The sequence below is a fragment of the Athene cunicularia genome, assembly GCF_003259725.1.
Source record: "Athene cunicularia isolate RWA chromosome 1 unlocalized genomic scaffold, athCun1 chr1_part1, whole genome shotgun sequence".
Lineage (NCBI taxonomy): Eukaryota > Metazoa > Chordata > Aves > Strigiformes > Strigidae > Athene > Athene cunicularia.
Window position 1 is genome coordinate 64,949,430 of NW_020799091.1, and position 25,993 is coordinate 64,975,422.

Sequence of the window (25,993 nt, forward strand, 5' to 3'; positions counted from 1 at the left end):
AATATCAAGAGAGCATGGCTCACCTGGGTGAACGTAAATGGACTCACGTGTTCCCTTTTCTGGTGGTAGGTATTTATGCATGCATATGTCTCTCCAGTGTGCAAAGATAACTGGATTCTGCTTGGGTCTTTGCAAATATCTGTGAGCTGTCCTGCCACAGCTACAGATGACTTAGGGACTGAACCCCAACACAGCAACTGGTTTTCATTCAATAAAACACCTGGGCACATGCTGCTTAAACTGAGGCTTCTAGGGAGGAGAGGGAAGGAGAAGGACCCAAAATGGACAGGGACAGAAGGTGATAGAAGAGCTGCTTAGCCTGGTGCCACATGAAGCACAGCTCTATCCTGCCTGATTGAGGCTTCAGGCAGCGCATTATCTCAGGTTGTTATAATTGTCCCTTGCAGTCACATTTATGAAGGCTCGTTAGAGCTGGGAAGTGTGAGGGTGCAAACTCAGGCACTTGCTGTGCAGGAGAGCATGAGAATTAGTAGGTCAGAAATCACAGCCTTCAGTATTCTGAGGAGTAGCTGTGACAACAAGCATGAACATCACTGCTCTGAGAAACTCTGAGGAGGACCAGGTTGCTGAAAACTGTATTTGCCTCCATCCCACACAGTGGCACCACTTATGTTTCTGAGCTTTAGGGGTGTTTCATGCTGCAATGTTGGCCCAACTGCATTCTGAGCCACAGCAGCTGGGCAAGGGGAGGGGGCGAGGCATGGGGAATGAAGATGGTGGAAGTGACAGCACTCTGGGATGCTCTCTGGTGACAGGTCTCCCTGGTGTACTCCGCCAGTGCTGAATACTCCAACTGCGGCGAGAATGAATATTACAACCAGACCACCGGCATGTGCCACGACTGCCCCAAATGCGAGCCGGGTGAAGAGCCTTACATGGTAATTTCATCTTCTTCTGCTAGCAGGGGGACACGTATTGAACACCAGGTGCAAAAAACAAATGCCTTGTTACATGATGGTAATATGTGGATAAGAGACAAAGTGGGGAAGGACAGAGATGCTTAAGCAGGAGCACTCACACCTGTGAGGGTGTGGTGAGGAGTGAGGCACCATGCATGCACACCAGCAAACCACATCCCAGGGGCAGCCTGTTAAAAGTGATATTCACAGACTCACAGAATCATCTAGGTTGGAAAGGACCCTGGAGATCATCTAGTCCAACCGTTCTCCTAGCACAGTTCCCACATACAGCATATCCTTAAGCTCTAAATCGACCTTACTCTTGAACACCTCCAGGGATGGGGACTCCACCACCTCCCTGGGCAGCCCATTCCAGCACCTAACAACCTGTTCTGTAAAGAAATGCTTCCTAATATCTAGTCTGAACTTTCCCTGGTGCAACTTGAGGCCATTCCCTCTTGTCCTGTCGCTTTCTACTAGGCTAAAGAGGCTCATCCCCAGCTCTCTGCAACCTCCTTTCAGGCAGCTGTAGAGGGCGATGAGGTCTCCCCTCAGCCTCCTCTTCTCCAGACTAAACACCCCCAGTTCCCTCAGCCGCTCCCCGTACGACCTGTGCTCCAGACCCTGCACCAGCTCCGTTGCCCTTCTCTGGACACGCTCGAGTCATTCCATGTCCTTTTTGTAGTGAGGGGCCCAAAACTGAACACAGGGATCGAGATGTGGCCTCACCAGTGCCGAGTCCAGGGGTCAGGTCCCTTCCCTGTCCCTGCTGGCCACGCTATTGCTGACACAAGCCAGGATGCCATTGGCCTTCTTGGCCCCCTGGGCACACTGCTGGCTCCTGTTCAGCCGGCTGTCAATCAGCACCCCCAGGTCCCTCTCTGACTGGCAGCTCTCCAGCCACTCCTCCCCAAGCCTGTAGCGCTGCTGGGGGTTGTTGTGGCCCAAGGGCAGCCCCCGGCATTTGGCCTTATTGAAACTCCTCCAGTTGGCCTCAGCCCATGGCTCCAGCCTGTCCAGGTCTCTCTGCAGAGCCTCCCTACCCTCGAGCAGATCAACACTCCCACCCAACTGGTGTCATCTGCAAACTGACTGAGGGTGCACTCGATCCCCTCGTCTAGATCATCAATAAAGATGTTAAACAGGAGTGGCCCCAAAACCCAGCCCTGGGGGACACCACTCATGACCGACCACCAACTGGGTTTAACTCCGTTCACCACAACTCTCTGGGCCCGGCCATCCAAACAGTTTTTTACCCAGCGAAGTGTGCGATTGTCCAAACCTTGAGCAGCCATTTTTGCCAGGAGAATATTGTACAAGTTGTAAGGTAAACGTTTCACGCACAGTCTCTGCCAGTCCATTTTAATCTCAATAGTTATTTAAAATCTGATGCTGCTGTTCCAGAATGGTGTGATAAATCGGTTAGTCTGGCATGCTTGCTGGCCCCCCACACTGAGAATTTAATTTTGCTCTGCTGCTAAGATATTTTGGCGCTAGAAGAACTTGGATGCTTCTGCAACATTTTAAATTATGGTTCCTAAGTAACCATTTGATTTACGGCAGATAATTGTTGCTTATTAAAAAAATAAATTACTGAAATCCTGTTTGGTTTCAATGGGATAAACATCCTATTGCAAGAATTTCACACAGTTGGTAGTCCTGAACAAGTAAGTTTGAATAATAACCAGTTGGTTTTAGTTTTATTTAATCTAAACATAATGTTCAGCTGGGACATGTGAGTTCAGAGGTTATGAAATCTCATCCAAACATTGCCTTTTGTGATGTTCCTTCTGGGCTCTCCTAGCATGAAGGCAAGATTGTTGATATCCCTGCTGCAGCCGTGTTTCCCCTGTAATCTTCTCTACTCGTCAATTTTCAGTTCATTTTCTATCTGAGCACAACTGAAATTCACTTCCATGACTTGCTGGAATATGATGTAAATAGCTACAGGGGGCCACTTTCAAAGAGTAGTACCGTGCTCAGGTTCCCCTTTTGCCTCCCCAGCACAGTGTGCTGCATCCTTATATCCCTTCATGGCCTTTTTTAGGACAGACATTAAGGGACTAAATGACAGACTTTTTTCCCTTGGTATGACGTTGTGCCACAAAGCCAACGGGCCAGGCTATGAACATTCCTTTTTGCTAGAAGCTGGTGTGCAGTGCAAGCCTGCTTGTCACTGACTTTGTGTTTTTGCAGACATGTGGATATGGCACCAAAGATGAGGACTACGGCTGCATCCCCTGCCCTTCGGAGAAGTTTTCCAGAGGAGGTTATCAGATATGCAGGCGGCACAAAGACTGTGAGGGGTTTTTTCGAGCCACGGTCATGACACCTGGTGATCAGGAGAATGATGCAGAGTGTGGTCCTTGTCTCCCAGGGTAAGGACTTAACCACAGACCTTTGCCCAAGACACTGCAAAATACTTTTTTAATGTCAAAATCTCTGACATACTCTCTTCATGTCCTAGATGACTGTAGGTACAATACTGATGAATCATGCTTTTCAGTCTCTGCTAGAACAACACACTTGAATGTTTCAAAAGCATCAGTGAATTTAGTAAATCAGATGTCGCTAATCTTACTGAAATCTCACTGAAGAAACAACTGTTGGGAATAACCAGAAAAACTGAAACTTCTCCTCTTCCTAGAAGTACCCAAGCACAGGTGTGCAGTGCCATTTTAGATGCTCTCAGAAATCCAGCTTGGCCTCCAGCTGCAGCGTCAGAGGGCCACCTTGTAAGTCTTGCTCCATGGACATGCCTTGAATATCCTGTAGGCTCCATGCTGGCACTACAGTGTGTTTAGAAACATTAAATGTCTCATCTACAGATGTGACCAGCTGTCAGTTTTGTCAGTAGTTGACAGCATTAGCTAACACAGCTGTTAGGTGAGATTTACCAAGGCTTAGTCTCTCAGGGTCCTTTCTAGCCAACAGAAAGGGGTCTAAAGAGCTGCTAATGTGGCGTATGTGCTGTTGTTCAGAGTCAAAACAAGTTCCAGGGCTGGCTGAAGGGGCTGTTTATTAAGTCCATCTTTTTAACTATCTCTTATGCTCAGTATAACTCTGATAGTAATGGTGAGAAAGCAATTGCTATATTGAATATGTTAGCAATATATTCTTGACTATATTACCTTTGAAAGTCTGCAAACCCAAGCATACATGTGCTTTCTCAATTTTTTTTTTTTTTTTTTTTTTTTTTTTTTTTGTAGGGTGAGTAAATACTGTAAAACACAACCTCACTTTACATTCCTTTTCACTTTCTGACAGTGTGCCTCTTTGGTTGAGAGAGTAATTCCTACTGACATTTGGCTTTTGTGCAGCTTGTAGACCATGTATAACTCACACTACTTATAGCACAGGAAGCCCTGTTAAAAGAGGCCCTGCAAGCTTCCAGGTTTATTCTATCAGTGACTCTGTGTGAAATTTTCACAGTTTACAAATAAAAGGAAGGACTCGCTTAGCTGCCAACCAAGCAGACTGATGATGTGATTTGCAAAAAGCTCCCTCTTGACTTCCCCTCATACATTATAAAGAGCAAGAAAGTTAAATAGTGGCCACAGTTGGTGTTTTGCAATTTTGTCAGGACTAATGAGGTCACCCAGGTGGGAGTGGGGTGCTAGCTGAAAATAATCAGCTTGCACAGCTGGTGCTTGGGGAGTAATCTCAAAATAGAGTGTTTGCACAGGTGTAACCTGTAGCAGAAACTGGCCTGCCGGAGTCTGGCTGTGTGCCACTGTGTGTGACTCTTAGGTCCTGGGACAGTTTGGCAAAGACAGCAGTAAAGGAGAGACGCTCTCTTACACTGAACTTGGAAGAGATGAAATTCTCAAGATAAGTTAAATATGGGCTAAAACAAGCTCTGAACATGCTTTGACTCCTCATGCTACTTAGAGACCCCAGAGGTTGCTCCCGGGCGATGGTGGGGGAAGAGCATCAGTGCATCAGAGCTGGCGAGCAGCTCCAACTGACCGGCCTCCCGTTCTCATTGCCCTCAGTGGCTCAGGGACAGCCAGGCACGTGCGTGAGTGGCACCTGGCAGAGTGCTCCCTGGCTTGGGCAGTAAACCTCAAAATGTCCCTGAGTCAATGGGAGGGAAAATTAATGTTTCCATTTTCAGAGGAATGTGCTTCCATAACAACACGCTGCAGATCTTCCCAAAGTAACAGCCCACATTCTGTAATCTATAGGGGCATTTCATTCCTTAGCTATTTTTCACCAACTCATTAAAGCAACCTGAGGAAAAGATGAGCATGTGACACTGACCAAAAGATTTCAGACAAAACACCACTGAACTGGCAGCCTTTTCCTAGTGGCTACAAGCGCCTTTCTCTATCATTTGCTTTCAGATATGTGCTGGATAATTATATATTTGTCCTTCTATTTTTTTTCACAATTACTGATGATTAGTTTTAGGGAAGGAGACCTTTGGTACCAGAGCATAGGCCATCCACTGCTTTGCTGTGTCCAGATTCCCTTCCATATAAAATAGGAATAACACTGGTTGTCAAGCTCACAAAAAGGTTGCGAGACTGTGACCAGGGGGAATGTAAAGGCTTAGTTCCAAAGCTGTGATCCTCAAAACCAAAGTTCAGCTGCCAGTGAACTCTGGAGGTGCCTAGTCCTGACCTCCTGGAACGCTGCAGGTTTCATCTTCTGCTCTTGCCCCGAAGGTCTTCCATCATGGTAAATAAAACAGGTCAAGAATGTGGAAATTAGGTGCAACTCAGATTATTTCTCTCAATGGGATGATCCATTAGGTGTTCTTGGAGTGTCACTGAGATCACAGCCAACTGGGAGCAGTCACAGCAGATCACAGCAAGGGTCTCTCTAGCCTGGTTGTTAATCCTCGGTAGCATACATAAGTGGAAACCCATAAAGGAGTAAGAACAAGCCAAGTATACATGATACTGTGCTGTCCCAGCACTTATTTTCAGCTCAGAGCAAGTCTCTGGTCTCCTCACAAGACGGAATGGCAAAGGCATCATTTTCTTTTAAAATGTAGTCAGAGATGCCTCCACTACTGACACTTTCTCTTTTTATGTATTTGTCCATGGTTACAGCAAACCCATGTTCAATTCTCTTCTCTTCTCTGATGTGTTTTAAAAGAAGGAATTAGCTCTTCTTTCTGCTTTATGAATGAAAAGGTTTAGCCGGTGAATTTATAACAAAATGAAGTCCCTCCCTGCAGTTCTGGATAAGGCAGCAGATGCCTCCACCAATGTGCTCGTTACCTGCCTGTTGTCTCCCTGCAGACTGTCCTCTGCTAAGAACAGTCCCCCACGCCCTGGTCCCAGGTGCCCTGGTCCCTGCAGGAGGGGAGGCCTAAACCTGGGGCCAAGTCCCTGAGTGTGACATGACACCACCAAGGTTAGCCCAAGATAAACCACCATGGTCTTAAGCAGGAAAACACTAAAGTCCATTTTTCAGTCTAGCCTTTACTCTTGGATTTTGCCTGTAACACTTCAAAATCTGAGCCTGGCAGGTGCTAAGGAAAGAGAAATAATGGGGCTTGTAGTGGAAGAGTAACACCATGAAAATACATTATTACTGAGCCACTTCTTCCCAGTCAGTGAAATCAAGGGATCAGGTATTTCCCACATCACCTTTAGTATTTGATGCATTGCAAAGTAGCCAGAAACACAAATCTGTTGCTGGTACTTCATGAGGGTGAAACATTATGTCTGCAGCTGCAGAGCTTCCTACTCATGTGAGTGAACAGTTGCTTACCATGAGCATCCTTTTCAGTTTTCTTTACACATCCTCCACCATTCTGCATTGTGGTGAAAACCAAGAATTATACTACCAGCTTTATTTAATTAACTGTCAGAAGGGTTGTTTGTCTTTCCTAAACCACTGTGGCTATTAGACTGTGGATCCTAACTGTCCTGTATTTTTCTTTATAGATGTATCTTTGGCCTGCCTTTTTTTTTTTTTTTTTTTTTTTTTTGTGTGTGTGTGTGTGTGGTTTGGTAGCTATTTCCTGCTTATTTACTAGCTGCTTCACAATCTAACATTATGCAGGCCCCCATAAGAGAGGAAAATTGAAGTTTCACTCCTGAGAGAAGAGTAGAGTGGCAGATGGGCTACAAGAGACATTTGAAGGGAAGAGTGAGAATGAATCTTTCAAAACCAATAAGAAAGAAAGGAGGAACCATGTTCAGTTTACCTGCCCTCTGAGGTACCTTCAGACCATCCTCCTCATTACATCTCTGCGTACTCTGTATCCTGGACCCTTATTTGTAGGCTTGGTCATTCATTAGTGACCAACTGATTCTGATGGCAGTTTCAGCAGTAATTCCCTAGCAATGCATACATTTTCCAGAAATAAAACATGCTACACATGCATAGACAGGTACACAAGAGCAGAAAACAGATTCCTCACTGCATAAAGTGTTTATTATGTTGAGATTCTGTCTACATAGAATGAGTTATGAGTTTATTCATTAAAATTTGTAGTGATTTACAGGTGATTTGTAAAGACATATCCATAACATCAACTGTGCATGATTTTGATGTAATTTACTCATTAGGTTGTCTGTGGATCCAACACTTACATAACCAATTACCTTATTTCAACACTAACTTTATTAGCAGCCCAGAAGTTCAAATCATGGAAACCTTTCCTTCACGCTGTCATTCCACTATCAAGGACTTACTTATAAACTACTCAGCAAGGAAGTAAAAAAACCCCAACCCTGTAAAACCTAATCTGGCTTCCCCTCAAGGGGTGGTGTTTTCCTGTGTTTTTTATTCTGATTTGGATCAGATTTGGTTCTAACATTAAGGAGATGCTTCTTAGGTTGTTTGTGAAGAAAATGAGCCAACCACATCCAACTGGTGGTCTTCTCTGAGAGATTACTGCTTCAAAAAGTAACATTCCCTTATTTTTAAAAATCTTATTTCAGAGCACTCTGTAAACTGCAGCTTGAACTCAGCAGAAAGAATAATGTTGGTTTAGGCAATGATACTACTTCTTGTCGTGTAAGCTTGATGGTTGATTAATTGTCTTTTAGGAGGAAAAGAAGAGAAACACTGTCTCTATTCAGGCAGTTTAGAAAAAATAATCTTTGCATCAAATTGCTTATAAATTTTTTTTAAAATTATTTTATCTCAGTATAATTGGTTGCTGCTGAACCCTACTCAGTTGTAGCATATTAGTTTACGCTGTTTTGCCTTATCTTGCCCTTCATTTCAGTTACTACATGCTGGAAAACAGACCTCGCAACATATACGGGATGGTTTGCTACTCATGCTTGCTGGCGCCTCCTAACACCAAGGAATGTAAGTGTTCTGCAATTTCTATTATTTTCATCTGGCTTTGACTTGGAATCATCTGGAAGCTCAATATGAAGTCTTTCAGCAATGATTATTATATTCAAACAATAAGTCCGTCTCCAGTAAAGCAGTTGCTGTTTCCAGCTAGCCTTGCCAACAAAAAGAGCAAATGCTGAGCATTTGGGGAGAGATCAGAACCTTTGATTTTAGGACCTGCTACTGTTGAGCTGTGCTTCAGTTTTCATCTCTTAAGATATCCCATACAGGACTTATTATGGCTACTTAACCAGTAGGTACAGGAAGTCACAAATCGGTGTGGTTTTGTAATTCAGTTGCAGTTCAGCTATGAAGAAAACATGGGACACTATGTAGATCCTAGTAAAGGTGCATCACACCCTGTCCTTTGATTTCGACTCATGTTGGTGTGTGGTAGTCAGCACTGATAAGAGAGATAATTCTGTAGATTTCATTGACAAAAGAAGCTGTAGTTTGCTAACTGAAAAATAATGTATGTGTGTGTGTGTGACATCCTAGCAGTATCTTTTGCAGCGTTCAATGGCTTACCCATCCTCATGCCATGGAGAGGGGGGACGGCCATGTACCAGCACTGTAGGTAACCTCCCAGAAGACTGTTTTCTTCTTTAGGGGTAAAGCAAGTGAGAAAAATAAAAGGAAAAATAAGGTTCTCTCTGAATGACCAACACCCCATCAGAGAGCCTGGAGCAGATCATAAGAAAAAGCTTTAAAAAACCTCCAAACTACAGAAATGGGCAGTCCCCCAGAGAAACCTGGTGCACCTAAACCCAAAATTCTGTCCATATTCTGTTCTGGACAGATTCTTTCTTTATCATGAAAAAGAATTGCAATATTTTGCCTGCTTGATCTGAAAGCAGAGGCTGACACAAAAGTTGCCAAGCATTTATTTGTGTACATAAATAGCAATTATTGAGTTCAGATGCTGCTGAACCATGTGCCATTGGTGCTCTGTGAGCCTCTTCAAAGGAGGATAGGTTATCAACAGCTACCACCTTTCTTAAAGTGTAAGAGCTCTGATGATCTGGGGGATAATTACCGCCTCACAGAGCTCCTGGTGAGCGGCAACAACCCGGGGGAAGACATGTCCCTGAACTGACTGCATACAGATTAGCTGCTCTGTACAGCTGCTCGCCCCGCTTGGCTGCAGAAACCCACCAGTCCTGAAATGTGCATTTCTGCCTGAGGAAGTGGGAGTGGGTGAGGGCAGGGTGAGCTGTGATTTTGGTGAGATAAGGTCTGTATTAGGGTGTGAGGTAACGGTGCTAGGCAAGACCCAAATGTAAGATCTGGGAAGAAGGTAAAAAGGTAAGGGAAAACATGAGATTAGGAGCCTCAGTGGGAAATGAGGGTACATGGTAAGAGGAAAGGATTCATACACACCTTCTACATGCATGTGCTGGCTGGCTGCCCCGTTGGTGGGAATACATCCCTGCCTGCTGCTAGCCAATAGAAATTAATCTCTTCCTCAGCTCTGATGGTCTGTCTCAAACATGTGCTGAAATGGGTTTTTAATAGTATCAAACATGTGTAGCTTATTGATTTGGCAAGGAACTACCAGAAGATCTTATGGCTATTACTCAATTAAAAAAGAAAATCTCTGTCTTTCATAAGATATCTGGCAGATACAATATATAATGTGCTACGTTCTGTAAGGAAGAATGAATTACACAACTGATTAACCACATGCAATTTTTAACTTGACAAACACAAAAATAAATATGTACTATCTTGGGGAGGAATTTAGGCAGGTGCATAAACTGACAAATTGACTGGGTACTAAGGTAGGAGAAAACGTTAGTTCTAGAAAGAGTAAACATTACCATTTTAATCAAGTCTATGAAATCAACCATTTGATTACAAGTATTCAGCAAGTGGGAAAGCTTCTTAAAATCCAAATCCCTCAAATCACTAAACTCAGGTAATTTGGTTTATGATGTGTAAACCTCTGGACACTCTTTGGAATGGTAGCTCCCTAATCCATAGGCAATAATTTGTACTCCAGATGGAAAATCATCCTTGCTACAGAAACGTCTTGAAAGGCTCACTGTTGTTGTGGCAGCCAGCATAAAATTTGGTATTAGCAAATGATGAAAAGTAAATACTTTTTATCATATTTCCCTATCATCAGGTTATACCAGTCAGAGCAAAGAAAGGGTGTCATGTCAGCGTTGCACAACTGCGTAATTTTTTGAGGTTTGCAAATTGCAAACTCTGAGCACATACCCTTGATGTGAGCATGCAGTTTCTATCATAGGGAGGATAGTAGCTCTTTGGAAGGAATGGTTCCTCTATGCAGAACAAGTTCTGTGTAATGGTGCTCCTTGCTCATCCCTCTGGCTGTCATGGTGGAGGACCCAGAAGGCCTTAGAGAACTCCAAACGGCCCCAGGCATCCTCCATTCCTTTCTTGAGACTTCCAAATAGCATTAAACAGTGTTCAGGATCTGAAACTTTGCCAGGGTGCCTCTCCCCGAGCACTGCCTTTTCTTCAAACACTCCTGCATGGAACACACTGCTGGAGAAAGGTGACCTGGTGGGCTGCAAGGAAACAAAGGTGCCAAATTACTTAAAAATAGGAAGCTGGGAATGACAAGCTCTGGATTTACACTTCTAGATAGAAAAATCAGGACGGATAAATCCCATTTCAGGCTTTCACTACGTTTGAGACAGGCTTGGATGGCAGTGCTGCTCTCTTTAACTGGAAAAATACCTTGCTGGGGAAGTGCCTGGCTTTCAAGTTACCGAGGGCCAGGAGAGTTAAATAGGGTGTGTGTGCTGCTACATGGAAACCTGTTCAGAGAATTTGCCTGATGAGACATTTTAGCTGGCAGAAAAGTACTTGGGTTTGATCAAAGGGTAAACAAGTAGTTTTCAGCTCCAAGAGCCTGCTGTGCAACTTTCCACAGTCAATAAACCTTGAAATGACTGAGGAAGCAAGACGAACACCCTGCATCCCAGCATCTGGAAATTTTGGAGTAAAAAGGACTGGAAATGAGAAAGAAATTCCCTGATGGGACTGTGTCACCTTTTTTTTTTTTTTTTTTTTTTTTTTTTTTTTTTTTTTTTTTTTTTTTTTTTTTTTTTCTCTCAAGGGACTTGGGACACAAATAGCACAAAATAGCATGGAAAAGAGGGGGAGGAGAGGGAGACATTTCACCAAAGTCAGAGATTTAATTGAGGCAAATGTATCACCAGGTTATAGTGTTGAAACTCCCTCTCTGGACTGAGGGATGGGACCAACAGTGTTCTGCAGTCAGGGAGGAATACCAGGCTTCAGCGGCAGCTTGTGGGCAATGAGCACCTATGGGGAAGGGGCTGCGCACACGTGAGCATAAGAATGTGTGTTGTATAGCAGCAAAGCTTTTTCTTACTGGGAAAAGGGTAAACATCACTTTAAAGACTGCGTGTTTTCATATCTTGTGCACCATGAAACAACTATGTAAGACTTCTGGGCTCTCAGCATGCAGCTCCCTCAAGTCTGCTGTGTAGGAGCCTCAGGACCAGTCTGCTAAGCACAGAGAAACACAATGCCAAAACAGCTGTCCATGAAGCAGGTCATGAGCCATCAGTGACCCTTGCTGCCAGGTAATTGGGGCATGATACCTCTGTGCTAAATAGCAGTACTGCAAAAAGTATATAAGGCAGGTTTCTTATGCAAATCAAATAATGACGGTAATGAGCACCAAACCACTTTAAGATGTGGCTTCCCACAGTTAATGGTGCTGGATTTTCTGTCAACACCTCTGAAACTGGAGTCACTTGAGGCCTCTGTCTACGTAGAGTGGTTTTGTTATTTTTTTTTCTTTTATCCAGTGTAAAAACTATATGCAAATGATAGAAGATTTAAACCTACATGGAGTTTCTCTGGTAGAGAGGTACAGTTACTGCTGGAAGAGATTTTGTCTTTTAGCAGCTACAGTTCTCTATCAGTTTATGCATATTAACTCCTCTCTTCAAACTTTGATGTTTGCCATTCCAGCTCAAAAATAATGGAGGAAAATGAAACCCAACTCCACTACAAAAGCCTGAAGAACATTTACTTTGAAGTTGTATTTACACAATTACGTCTAATATGCAAATCCTTGTCCACTCACAAATTATGGATCGAGAGAACTTCAGCAACTGAGAGTTTTATTTTTTCATTTGTTTATATTCATACATGTGCATGGGAAAAAAATACTGTTATTTCCTCTTACCTTTTTTGCTGGTTGTATATATGAAAACAGATGTGACAATCAATATAAGTTCTTAAGTATAAGTTCTTAAGTCTCACACCCACCAATGATAGCTTAGGAATTTTTTTTTTTTTTAAAAAAAAAAAAAGAGAAAGAAAAAAAAGGAAAAACAACAAAGGAAAACAAATAGTTATTTTTTTAATTACCAGAGAATGAATAGCATCTAGAACATAAAAGAGTATTTTTATTGTTGTATCATTAGAATCTGAAAAACAGCTAAACAGATGAGAAAGAACAATTGACTAATGAGCTGATGGCTTCATGTGACTAGATGTAATCAGGGGGTCACTTCCATACCCATGTACTGAAGACCGAGACCTCAGCCTCTTTAATTGAAATGCTTAACACAAACAAGCCTAATGCCAAAACCACTTGTATTAGTGAAAAATAATTATTTCAGAGATTTTTATTTTAACTCTCTATTCTTTGTAATATCACTAATTTTTTTTCCTTGCCAGTTTTGTCCTTTTGAAATATGATCAACATCAGGACTTTTTTTCCTTCTGTTTCACATTATGCTTACAAATGAATAGGCTTGTTTTTTTTTTTTTTTTTTTTTTTTTTTTTGAGTTGTTTGATCTCTGAACACCCCATTCCTCTTCACATGTGGGATGGGAGAAATGTTAAAGGAGGTGCTTCATTGTTCACTGGTGGTATGGCCCAATTCTCATCCCCTTAGGGTTTGCCTATATTAGGAAAGGACAAATTTGGTCAGCCTCAGCCATAAACCTTCAATGAGAGAGATCTGAGAAGCAAATATGGAGTTTGTTGTCTTCAGCTGCTGGGAAGACTGGGCCCAGGTATCACTCAGGAGGACATCTGGTTCCAGTGCAGTTCTGAAAGAAAACTCCAATGACTTTGATGTTTTCACCTGTGCCAGAGCTGCAGCTCCCACAGAGAGCACCACCCACCCGTGGGAGACACTGCAGGTTTCTGCAGCATCACTCTGCCCAGGCTCATGAGCTGCAGAGCTGCAGCTTTCCAGGCTGCAGGGTCCATTCTCTTCCTTCCCATGCTCTGAAGTCACAGTGATAAGGTTTAAACAGCAATTATCCCCTTCATGTTGCACAGAGAAAGAGGTGATAACACTGAATTCCTGGACAACATAGGCTTAGTTCATGAAGCGTATGCCTGTGACCTTCCAGTACTGTGCAATGATTACAGCTCCCAGTGAATCCTAACCAAAACTTCACCAGAAGCAAATAAATCGTCAGACTAAGGCCACATGGCCTATAATCATCACCCCTTCCTTGCCCCGGCAAAATGAAAGAGGGAAATAAAATAGTTAAAAGACATTACAGAGAGCGCAACAGCATAAAGTATTTCTTTCTGTGTGTCTGAACAGTAGCGGTTACTTAGAGTGAGAATGACCAGATCGAAAATAAAAGTCTGGGAGAACTACGCTATCACTATTTTTAGAAGGTTCAGTCTCAGGAATTAATTTACTTCATGCTCTTCCTGGTTTAATAACTACTTACACTAACTGAAGAATCTCCCTGTGGCTCCAAGAAACATTAGAGTAACTTGTCTGATACTATCTTTTATGTCCTCTGAAAATAAAAGACAGTAAAATAAAGAGCAGTCAGGCAATCCTCCATTGTCTAGGATATGCTCTGGTATTAGTGATTTGCAATATTTTCAGTTCGTTAATGTTTGATTACTGAAGTCATATGTAAGACACTTTAGAGATTGGCTTGGCTTTTACTGCTGCTTCAGCTTCCATGACTTCCCAAGTGCACAGGGTTTCCGCATGAAGTGTTGTTTCCTTAAGTTTGAAAGCAAACCTTTTGTGTAAGTACCTGAATACAGATTTATATTAATTCGCAAATTTTTGACCTCTGCTTTATATATATATATATATATATATATATATATGTCTGTCTTTATTACTAGGTTTATTTATAATGCAGTTTTTGATTACTTTGTCAGGTATAAATTGTCTACCTTTATTGAATTTCAATTCAATATAATTTATGTTTCATCTCCTATTCCAGGCTGCTAGTAATTTATTTGTGCATGTGCTTTATCGTACTTTACTCCCATAAAACAATCCCAATGAGGCACTTGCAGCTCAGCTGGCAGTAAGGAGTATGAGTTGCCATTCATAAATGGACCATGGCTGTGAGAAGAGGGATGCATAGGGAGAAAGCAAGATGCACTCAATGGCAAAAAATAGATACATATACACACAAAGACATTTTTAAAACGCTTCTTATTTCAGGATCACTCTGACAGTCTGTCGTATACACACTTTGGGTATTTTTACGGTATGTTATTAAGTATTAAATAAACTTCAAGGAAAGCTGTTGCTAGCTATGTGCAGCAGTCCTTTGCATGGACCAGTAAGCTGACACCCACAGCAACATATGTCAGGAGCACATATGGTCTCCTACTGCACCAGATTTTATTCACTCACAGACACTTGCAAGGGGGCATGTTGGTAAAACCTCCCCTCCCTGTGCTCTCCTCCTCTCACAAATCTGGTAGGTTTTTGTTACTTCTTATCGTAAGTCTGTCTCAAGAGACATGAACAACTGTAATAGTCCTGTTACATAAAGCACAAAGATTATCTGAAACTAACAAAAATTTATTTTGTTGCCCGGCATTTGTTCACTATGATTTCAATGGCAATTTAAGTTAAAGCTCTATTTTGAGTTAAAAACCCCACAAACATTCAAATGTGAATACAAATCTGATTGTTCTTTTAAGCAGTACGTATGGGGGTTTTAATGAAATCGTATTTAGACTTCAAGGAAGTTATACCTAAATTATAATTTTTGAATAAGAACATTTATAATGCAAGAGCTGACCAACCTTCTAGTGATAAACTTTTTTCCTAATGTCTTTATCACATTCCTACAGTATTACTTACAGGTGTCTAGGAATATAAACCATGCTTTTGCACAGCTATATTACAGCCATCAGTCTTTTTTTTTGTGCTTAAAAGAGAGCTGTTTCCATATGTTGTGCTTTAGCACCTTAGGATGTCTCTGCCTGAGCTATATCTAAGTCTTTATCAATTATCTAAGTGTCATCTATACTGAAACCAGAATTAACAATGTGATCGGGATGCAAAACTGGATGTGCGCAGGAACAACTGACATTGCAGTCATGGTGTAGTGCTGGTCTGGGAAAAGGCAGCAGCTACGAGTTGTGTTCACAAAAAAATCATATGATCTGAACTTCTGCAGAAGCTGGCATTTTTGGTTCCTCTTGTACTGCAGGTGCATGAACTGGCACTTTCTTCTAAGCCACATCTAAAGAAAAAATCTTGGCTCATAATGAATATGCCAAATTATTAAATTTGATAATAGGCTTAAAATATGCATAATGACTAACTTCCACCTAGGCATATGTAAAAGGCCATCACGTTCTAGCACCAGCCTTGATTTTGCTACCACAGGCACTACAGAACACATTCCCATGCAAAGAAAATTCTGCACGTAGACTCTGGAGCTGAAGGTGCTCACTGTTGTGCATGGGAGAGACGTGTGTGTGTGTGTGTGTGTGTGTGTGCGCGCGTGCACACACACAGTGTGGGCAACATACTGTATCCTGACGTGGGTTAGAGCTGGGTGAAGTGTGACAATGATGCTGAATAAAGAACCAATGACCTTCCTCCTTACCGTTCCTGTGCTGCTGCATGACTTCCCACCTTGGAAGGCTCTACTCCCTTTCACACACAGCTGAAAAGCATGAGAGTACCAATGCCAAATGATTGAAAGATTGATTAGGCACAAATACTTCAGTGACTACATATTTCAGACGAAGGAAAAGAGAGAGTGGAGAGTTTGATAAAACTTGCTTCTGGAGGAGACGAGCTGAAGCTTGTTAGATAAACTCCACACAGGCAAAGCAGCGTGGCTTGCTTGTGTTAACTGAAAGGCAGTGTAAGAAAAGCTATTGTTGACTTGTTGCAGCTTGCAAGGAAGGACTGTGCAGAATTACATCAGCTGTAATTGGATTTGCCATGGGGACTGCAAGAATAGGCGTAAGCCTGGTAGCTGTGGCCATGAAGGAAAGTATTAGACTACACCATTGGCCATTTACTGAATTTCCACTGTTGTCCATCCATGATGAGTACAGAGGTTGAGACCAAGGATGATTCACTTCAGTTCTGTGAAGAATTGCTGAAAATTTAATGAATTACCTGTCTTTAATCTCCACTACATGCAGATGACATCTTCATCTACTGATATCTAGATGGTCTACTGCTGTATTGCAGTTTCTGGAGCTTGTAACTAATTCTTCTTAGAAGGAAGTCTGTCCAGAGAAGGGACCAAAGGCAAGACTTGCATAATCTGCCTGTCATTTACATAATATGAAAAGCATCTGAATTAACAAATTAGTATATTTAAAAGTTATGAAAACACTTCTTCAGTCTGAAAAAAAAACCCAAACAATTATAATAAATGAATCCATTTCCTTCCAACAAATGAGGTTTGGAAGAAGTTTTACCATTGTTAAAGAAAATTTCTTTTGAAGACATCTGCAACTCATATTTTGTGGCCACTTTAAATGTACATTTCTCATTCACGACATGCAGCCATGTTTTATGTTAGGTAATACTTTTTTTTTTTTTTTTTTTAGAAAACAGATCTCTTAATTTAAAAAGCATGTATATTGCTTTGTTTTTAACTATGGAACATTTCTCAGACCACTTAATTTCCTGTCAAGTTTACCTGGTGGGTTTAATTTCTCATTGGCATGGTTAGTTCTCAGCTGCTCTAGTTGCCAAACTAGCTTGTGGAGCCGGGTGCTGTGTGCACCTTGCCAGATGACTGGGACAGTCTTTTGCCTTTAGGTCTGCTGAACTTGTCACTGGACTTTTTCCATAGACAGCTAATACAAAGCAGGATGGATTTCATACCCCCTCCGAGCCAGAAGATGTTTTTCAGTGTCTGTTGATAGTCGCTGTTTGCATTACCTGCTTATTAAAGTTTATTTGAGAATTATTTATTTGATATTAAAGCTTATTTGAGAATGAAGAGAATATTTTCTCCCTACCCTGATGTTTTTATTCTGTTTTGGAGTGCTATGCTAGCATCATCCTGTATGAAAGCCTTCACATCAACAAACTTACTCCCAATAATATGCAGTATTGTCTGGCATTGTCAAAATATGTTAATTTTTATCATACTTGGTTTACTGCTTTGAAAATTTGGAGTATGACACCATCTGAAAGATTAACTTTTAAACTTAACTGTAGAATTTAGACATGGAAAGCCCTACTGGACAGTCTCACTCCTCTGCCAGCATGAAGTATTCCTTTAAGGTCTTCGTTTTACTTTTTTTGTGGATTTCCCACCTCCCCAGAATATGGATTTGGACTGACAGGGGGAATGATAAGAAATGTACTGCCTAGCTAGATTGCAGGAAATTCTAATATTGCCTTTTATGATAGTACAGCTCCAAGAAACATAAAAGCATTCAATACTATTATTTGTCACCTTTTCTAGGCTGTCCTGTGGGGTCATGAGTGTTTGCTTACCATCAGAGTTTCACAGTGATCCTGCTAGTGAAGGTTGCTTGTGACAAGCACAAATTTTATGAATCTACCAGCTGGGACTTGGGGTCTGCAGCTGCAATTAATGGAGAGGGGATTGTAAACAGTTTGACTCCTCAACTGGATCCTGGAAAACTTTCTGCTATTCAGGACAGATCTGTAATATGGGAATCTATGTATAACAGGTTGGACCTGCCTGTGTCTGAAGAGGCTTGGGCTTCTTCTAAGTTCATAACCATTCAGGAGCTTTGATTTCTTCCACTCCCTCTAGATGTTATGCAGAAATGTAGCCTGTGACACAATTTTCAATGTGCCAGAAATGCATATTGGGATTAGTAACATTTCAAAACCTGACAAGTTCATGGGTTCTTTCCTAATAAATGGGAAACACAATTGAGCTGAGCAAAGGCTCTGTTTATTTGGGCCAAGATATTCCTTTGACGGGACAAAGTAACCGTAGAAGTTCATGGCATTTCTGCTTATATTGCAGGTGCAGGGGCTACCTCTGGCATTTCAGCCATTTTTCCAAGTACCTCCGGCACAAGCACTTTCTCACCTTACCAGCATGCTCACAAAGGTAAGAAAGCATTTACAGATTCAATTTAGCAGCCGTTTGTTTTGAAAATGGCATCAATAAAGTGCAATGAAACCTAATATACCTATTGTGAATTTCATTGCCACTATTTTCAGATTTCTAAAACTGATATTAAAAATAATTCAGAATTATTTTTTATTGGTTAATCAACACCACTGTTTTAGACGGATGGACATAAAATGGATTTGAACTGTACTTAGTAATGCCAGCAATAAATTCAGCTCATTATTTGTAGCCATACAGAAGTGGCACTGTGCTACATCAAAGCTTAGCTTAGACTGGTGAAAAAAATTTAATGCACAAATATGGCCAGTCTTAAGCTAACACAAACAGTTCTCCAGCACAGTTATTAGGTTTTAAAATTATGTGAACCTGAGAAGACACAACAGGAAAAATTCAGGTAATGAGGTACTAACAATGCTGATCTTGCTGGTATTGTCTGTAAACATGATCGTGAGGGTCATGTTTTCAGAAAAATTAAGTTTTCATGCATTTTAGCATATCTGTAATTTTTTGCATCCTTTTGTGGCTTTTCAGCTCTGATCTTTCTTTTGCATCCAAATTCTGCTTCTGATTACATTTTCACATACCTTACTTTAAATTCACTTTCTAGCCATGCTGCATTTTAAGTCTCTGTTAGAAAAACATCAGTTCTTCTACATGTGCATTTTGTTCTCCTTTTTACTGCAAAGCTTTTGAGGCAGCCATAGTTATCAGCAGCCGATTTATCTCCCATCCCATTTGTTTATTGATTTTTTTTTTCTTTTCAATGCTGTTTCCCAGAATACTGTGTTAGGAAATCTGCTATTCTTGCTTACATACAGCTTCCTATATTATTAGTAGATAATATAATTTCCTACATCTTTGTATCTGATGAATCATGTCATCAGATATTTTTAATGACTGCTGTTAACTGGTTAGTGCAGCATAAATGTCACGATTTTGAAAAACTGTTACTTAATTTGCCTTTGAGATGTAACACTAAGTTTTTTGATGCTTAACAAGTAACTAAGGCTCAGATCAATTAAATGAGTATACAAAATGTAAGTGTAGAGCAGACCACAAACTGTTAACTATTCTCTGATCCTAAGAGTTTCTCCTTCATGAAAACACTTTATTGTTTATTCCAGCAGATCTTTCTGGACAAGGACATCTGGCTACAGCTCTTATAATTGCAATGTCTACCATTTTCATAATGGCTATTGCCATTGTCCTCATCATCATGTTTTACATTGTGAAAACAAAACCTTCTGCTCAAGGTAATTGTTCAGCACATGAAATTCTAGCTGCAAATGATATTTTTAGATAGCTTCTGAGAATAATTAGTGTTATATTTTTATATTCTAGCCTGTTGCAAGAGCCACTCAGTAAAAAACGTTGAAGCTCAGGCTAACACACAAGAAGAGAAGAAAGAAGTGCAAGGTATAAGTTGCTTTAGTTTTGCTTTTTCTGTCCAAGACATTGGGCTTAATTACTTAATGCATTTCTCTTAATTACAATTTCTTCTTTGAATTGTATAAAATCAACATCAGTTTACTAAAGAATTGTGTATAATAGTTTTTGTACTTCCAGAATGTCACTTAATCCTCCAATAGCAATTAAAGGGGTGACAGAGAGATTTATGTTTGCAGCAAGGTTGCCAGCAGAACTAGCTCCTGAGACAAAACACTGCTTTGGAAACTCATTGCCAATTTAAATTTCTCTAATTGTTGATCTACAGATAATGTTGTGATATTCTCTGAGAAAGAAGAGTTTGAAAAACTTACAGCAACTCCAGCTAAGGCTGTTAAAAGGTGGGTAAAAGATAAACATAGTTCTAGTTTGACTGAAGTTGGGGAGGAACATAGTCACCATTCATCCTGGTACAGAGGAATACAAGAACAAATTAGATGGATATGCTGGTAGTTTGCTGCACCGGGGAAAATACCAGATGCCTTAGTAGGCTTTTTCCCCTCTGCTTTCTAAGAGAGAATGGCAGATGTTACCAAAGAGAAACCTGTGTCCTCCCCACTCCCTCTGTGACCAATTCATCAGTTCTTGGGGCTCCATCTCCCCTTTTGAGAGGTCCATTTTTGGGACCTAAGTGCTGCTCTCACATACACGCCCTTAGTAAGATTCGTCTTCACTTTTAGGCAGGAAGAGTAAAAATAGCTGCTCCAGGTCTTAAGGAAACTCCTTGTCCATAGCACCATCTGAGTGGCATGGTGTGATAGTTCTCACCTTGTGTCTGCCTGGAAGCCAAACCTGGCTGCGTAACACAATTAAGGTGGGATAAACACTGTCCTCAGTTGGAAGACCCCTCTATAAAAGGATTCTTGCAAGCTGTGCATGACTGTGTAACTTGGTGAGCATCGTACATACACCCTGGATAGGTGATTGCAGTTACATTCACAGGATTTCAGAGGAAAGATCTTTTAAAAAATGGAAGACACTTTAGGATGGCAAAAAGGAGATGGTTTGACTCAACCTATGAGAGGCTTCACTAAGATAACCATATCTTTCATTTTACAGTGAAAATGATGCATCCTCTGAGAATGAACGACTTTTAAGCCGTAGTATGGATAGTGATGAAGAAGCTGCAGTTGACAAGCAAGGGACTCCAGAGAGATGCTTGTTATCTTTAGTGCATTTGGCCAGAGAGAAATCTTCTACAAGCAATAAATCAACTGGGGTAAGGCTGTTGCAAAATTTAAAAATTGAGAGCATTTTTGTGTTGGTTTGTGGGGGTTTTTTTAAGAAAACAATATATAAATTATCACCCCCCCAAAATGCGTTATAGTGCAGATCAGACTAATTTACAAGAGCTTCTCCAGAAAATTTATTGTAGAATCTCCTTTGCATAGCAACATATATATGCATATATACTGTTCAGGGCTGAAAAAGCCCATTTCCTACATGAGCAATAACTTTGCTTTTTTGAGTATTACATTTTATAGTCTAAAGAAAGAAAAAACAAATAACAGCAAGCGCCCAGTATAGCTAATGCTAATATAACCAACCCCAATGCTATGTTTACTACAGAAAATCCAAGACAGAAACATAATGTAGCAGCATGGCTAGATTCACACAACAGCATAGCATCTGAGTACCTTGACCCAGTAGCATTGGTATTTCCATGGTACAGACTTTTCAATAATATCCGGTGTTGTGCTGGCTTTGGTGTATAATTTTGAAAAACACACATGTGGTTTGAAGGTCACTCCTGTTCTCTGAAGGACACTGTAAATCCACTGATTGTTCTTCATGCTAAGCGTGTACTGCTCAGGGCCTTTTATCTCATCTGGAGTATTTCAAGGCATAGTTAAGGCCACACCTCACCCACACAACTTAGTTTATATGAACATGAAACTATCCTTAAAAAAATGTATCTCCTCAGATATTTTTAATGGTTTTAGTACTTAAAAAATAATTTTAAAGTGGCAATAGCTAGGACAGAATTGCATCATTAGTATCAAACATCAGCTATCTTTTAAGAATAAAAAGGTTTGAAAATGCATCTTTTTATGTTTGCATGTTTTAAATCATTGAGATGGTTCAGCTCAACCTTTGTAAAATATCCTGTTTTTCAGCTGAGACCAGACATAGGAAGTCTCAACACAAGAGATGTTTTTGTAGTTGTAGACAGTTAGGACTATCTGAAATAACTTACTACTCACATTTTAAAATGCAATTTTCTGGGGCCTCTATAAATATTTATCATATTCTGTATGCACTGGCTTGAAATTTGATAATACAAGTTGGGTAGGCATAAGAAGTGGCTTACCTCCTAGAGACCATATGTAATAGATATGTTCTCCAGAATGATTTAGAAACACGTAAGCACACCAGACACATGAGCTATTTCCTCAAGACCTTCTGTTCTAACATACTTTTCATGGGCTGAAGTCTGTAGACAAGGCTGAAGACAAACTTTTTGAATGGAAGTGCAGATTGCATCAAAATCCTCTGCTCCATACCTAATATTTCACAATTAAGCCAATTGCCAGAAGTTAGAAAAGCAGTAGTTTGCTTCAGGTTAGAGATTAAGTAACATTTCTAATACAAGAAAGTGTATTAAGTAGCTATTGGACAAGGATAAAGAAAGTTAGAGGTTTGCTCTTAACCAGGTCTTAACCAAGTCTGCCCCTTCCTATTGAAAACAAAAACCATTACACAATGAGCTACCTACCACACGGGGAATCATCAGGCTCAACTTTACCTGTTTGCTTTCAGCATAAACTCTACAAGTCTCCCTCTGGTGAAAAGGGGGAAAACTGCATAAATCTCTTTGGACAGGGAGTTATTTAACCACCCTCCTTGCCCTGAAAATGAAAGAAGAAAATAAGCATCTAATAGTTTGCTTAGGGGGAATTTTAATAAACCCCATTAAAAGAAAATTTCCTGTTTATAAGTTTCTAAAACAGCTAATTCAAGCCTACAATAGCAACACAACTTATTAAGCACATGTAAATTATACCAAGAATATGTGAACAACAATAAGTGTTTGCCTTGCGTTGCCCTGCAATACGACACAGTTGCACAGCATCTGTGCCTGCGAGACAGGCTTCGGGTGGGGCAGCCGCTTTGTGGCCTCCAGCTGCAAGTCTGTTAATCTAAATCACTGATGTGCCTTGCCCTTCAGAGCCCAAATCAAATGAGGAAAATCTTTCCACAAAACAAAATACAGAAAGCAGAGCTTTTTTTTTTTTTTTGGTCTAGCCTGGTTTGCAGTGAAAAGTGGCACATTTGCAGAGATACTGCTAGAGTCCTATCAAAAAGACATCTTTTCAGAAAGCTCAGTCCTAATGAGAGCTGGCAGAGGGATGACAATTCCAGTCCTTGAGAACTCATGACATTTTGACATTTGTTTTCACTCCACATTGAATCCAAAGCCAAACCTTGACAATATGTTTGCCAAATGAAACTCTATCAAAATGTCCATTTTCATCCTGGAAAATGTCAGTTTTTCAGTCTGAGTTTCTTTCTTGTCAAAAATTACTAGAGCACCCTGGACCTCAAATTTTCCCCATCCAAAGCTTCACTGTTTGGGTTTTTTTTTCAATCTGTAAAATGTTTCAGCTTCAACCAGGCAATATATCATGGAAGAAAATAGAGTTAGTAATGCACTAAGCAGTCCTATGCCAAATGACAGAAAGGAAGATCCCCTCCTCTACAATCCTCTTAGATTACTGGAAGAAGGCAATTTTAGTCTGAATTTAGTTCCCTGCAGCCAGTTCTGTCCTGTTTTACCTGGACTTCCCTGCATTAATTGTCTGGCTGCATGCGTGGTGTTGGATTTGTCCTCATTGACAGAAGTTTGCTTGGGTCTGGAAGAGAAATAAAACATATGAACACTTGGAGCAGAAAAGTAATTGATCTAAAGATCAAAGACTAGAAGATGGAGAGAAAGATATCTAGCAGTGGAAAGTGAAATCAGAAATAGGTTTATGCTTCACAGAATAATTGCTGTGTCCTTTTCTTTGAGTCTTCAAAAGGGACCCTTGAGGACATTATGTGATAACCCCTAGCGCCATGAAATGAAGATCTCCCACAGGTTTTCCACTGCTGTCTGCTAATTGTTTATTCCTGTGACTGAAAAATTAATGAAATGAACCTCTCTCATTTAGATTCAGAGTCGAAGGAAAAAGATACTTGACGTGTATGCTAACGTATGCGACGTTGCAGAAGGTGAGTGTACTTAACTTGCACCTATACTAACAGCACAAAATTAGATTGCAAGCATTTGCTATAAAATAAGAAAGGCCTCAGCATACCTATGGAAAGTAGAAAGTCCAAACCCAGGAAAAATACTCTCTAGGCAGATTTGTGCTTACTTGCCAGGAAGGCCTGTGGTGCCCTGACCCCAGAGCTGCCCAGGGATAGAGCATGCCACAGCATCTCTCCAGGTGTGTGCATGGGCTTCCTTCCTATGGAGAGCAGGAAGGGTCACGTTGGGTTGTATGGGAACACGTACACAGACCAAGTTGCAGAGAAGCACTCTCTTATTCCCCATCTACAGGAAACTGGTTTGATTTCTTGTTTAGTCCCTTGGATAACAGATAAAAAGGTAGTTCCAAATATGAAAGTGTGATTTGGGGAGGGTCAGGACTGAGGCTAAGAAACAAGTCTTGACCTACTCTGCTTCTCTAAAGCCTGTCCACTTCTCACAACAAAAAAAGTGGAGTTTCTGTGTTTTAAGTGTTTTAACCCTCTTTAGCACTTGACTTACCTGGACTGTTTTGACAGAAGCGACATGAATTAATCTCCCTGCAGAACGGGAGACATGATTGCATTTACTTCCCTACACACAGACACACACCTTGTGTGTGTGTGTGTGTACAAGTTTTCTGTGGTTCAGGGAACTCTATCTCCCACCAAATTACTGGTGTTGATTATGAAGCAGGAAAACTACAGAAGCAAAAGACTAGTTTGGGAAAAATGCTGTCGCTGGTTCTCTCCTCTGTTCTGTGACCATAGTTATATAGCAAAAATGTCCAGGAAAAAAATAGCTTTTCCCCCACAGGATGAGTGTTAAATCCTCTCTAGAGATTCAGTGATAGTAATGACAATGGAGCAGTTGCAGGGACTTTTATGCTTGGAAGCATCTGGTGTCATTCCTTCACCTCACTCCTCACATTCCTACAAGGGTAACTTTCAATTACAGAGATGTTACAGCAGCTGCTAGTGACAGACTCAGGGAAGGGTCAAAGCTGTCTCTTGAGCTCAAACACTGTGCCTGATGTGCAGAGGTGTGTTAATGGAGCTGCTCTCTAGGGATTTGGTTGCAATATACTTTTTCTAACAGCTAGTAAATTGTTGAAGGAAGGGGCAGTGCCATGGGAATTCATACAACTCATCTAATACTTCTTTCCCAGACAACTTTTTACCCTAATTATTGTACCCTACTGTCACTAGGAAGAGTTAATTTGGTAATATACAGTAATAACTTCAGAGCTAGACATAGCTATCATGGACTATAACTTAAAGATTTTACCTGCACTTGTTGCTGATGGTATATACTCTAGTACTTGAATAACTTGAATAGGCAAACTTGTGCACAGAGCCATCTGACAATAAACACCTCACTTTGCAGGTCTGAGCCCTACGGAGCTGCCATTTGATTGCCTGGAGAAGACCAGCCGAATGCTCAGCTCGACCTACAACACAGAAAAAGCCATAGTGAAAACGTGGCGCCATCTTGCCGAGAGCTTTGGACTGAAGAGAGATGAGATAGGTGGTATGACAGATGGCATGCAGTTATTTGATCGCATCAGCACAGCGGGTTACAGCATCCCAGAACTGCTAACCAAACTGGTGCAAATCGAGCGGTTGGATGCTGTTGAATCCTTGTGTGCAGATATTCTGGAGTGGGCACAAGCAATGCCTGCTCCTGAGCCAGCAGGGACATCCTGACATGCCTGCCTGGGACCCACGCTTCCACATCACCT

General features: G+C 41.1%; 1 protein-coding gene across 1 annotated transcript; it reads left to right on the plus strand.

Annotated features, from left to right (window-relative positions):
- EDAR (ectodysplasin A receptor) lies at positions 1-25,993 on the plus strand. Its single transcript, XM_026852926.1, has 11 exons — positions 1-65; positions 777-899; positions 3,117-3,298; positions 8,116-8,201; positions 18,462-18,548; positions 19,697-19,825; positions 19,914-19,988; positions 20,287-20,359; positions 21,078-21,237; positions 24,173-24,233; positions 25,639-25,993. Exons 1-11 carry the CDS (start codon positions 15-17, stop codon positions 25,956-25,958), a joined length of 1,347 nt encoding a protein of 448 aa, XP_026708727.1. The 5' UTR covers positions 1-14; the 3' UTR covers positions 25,959-25,993.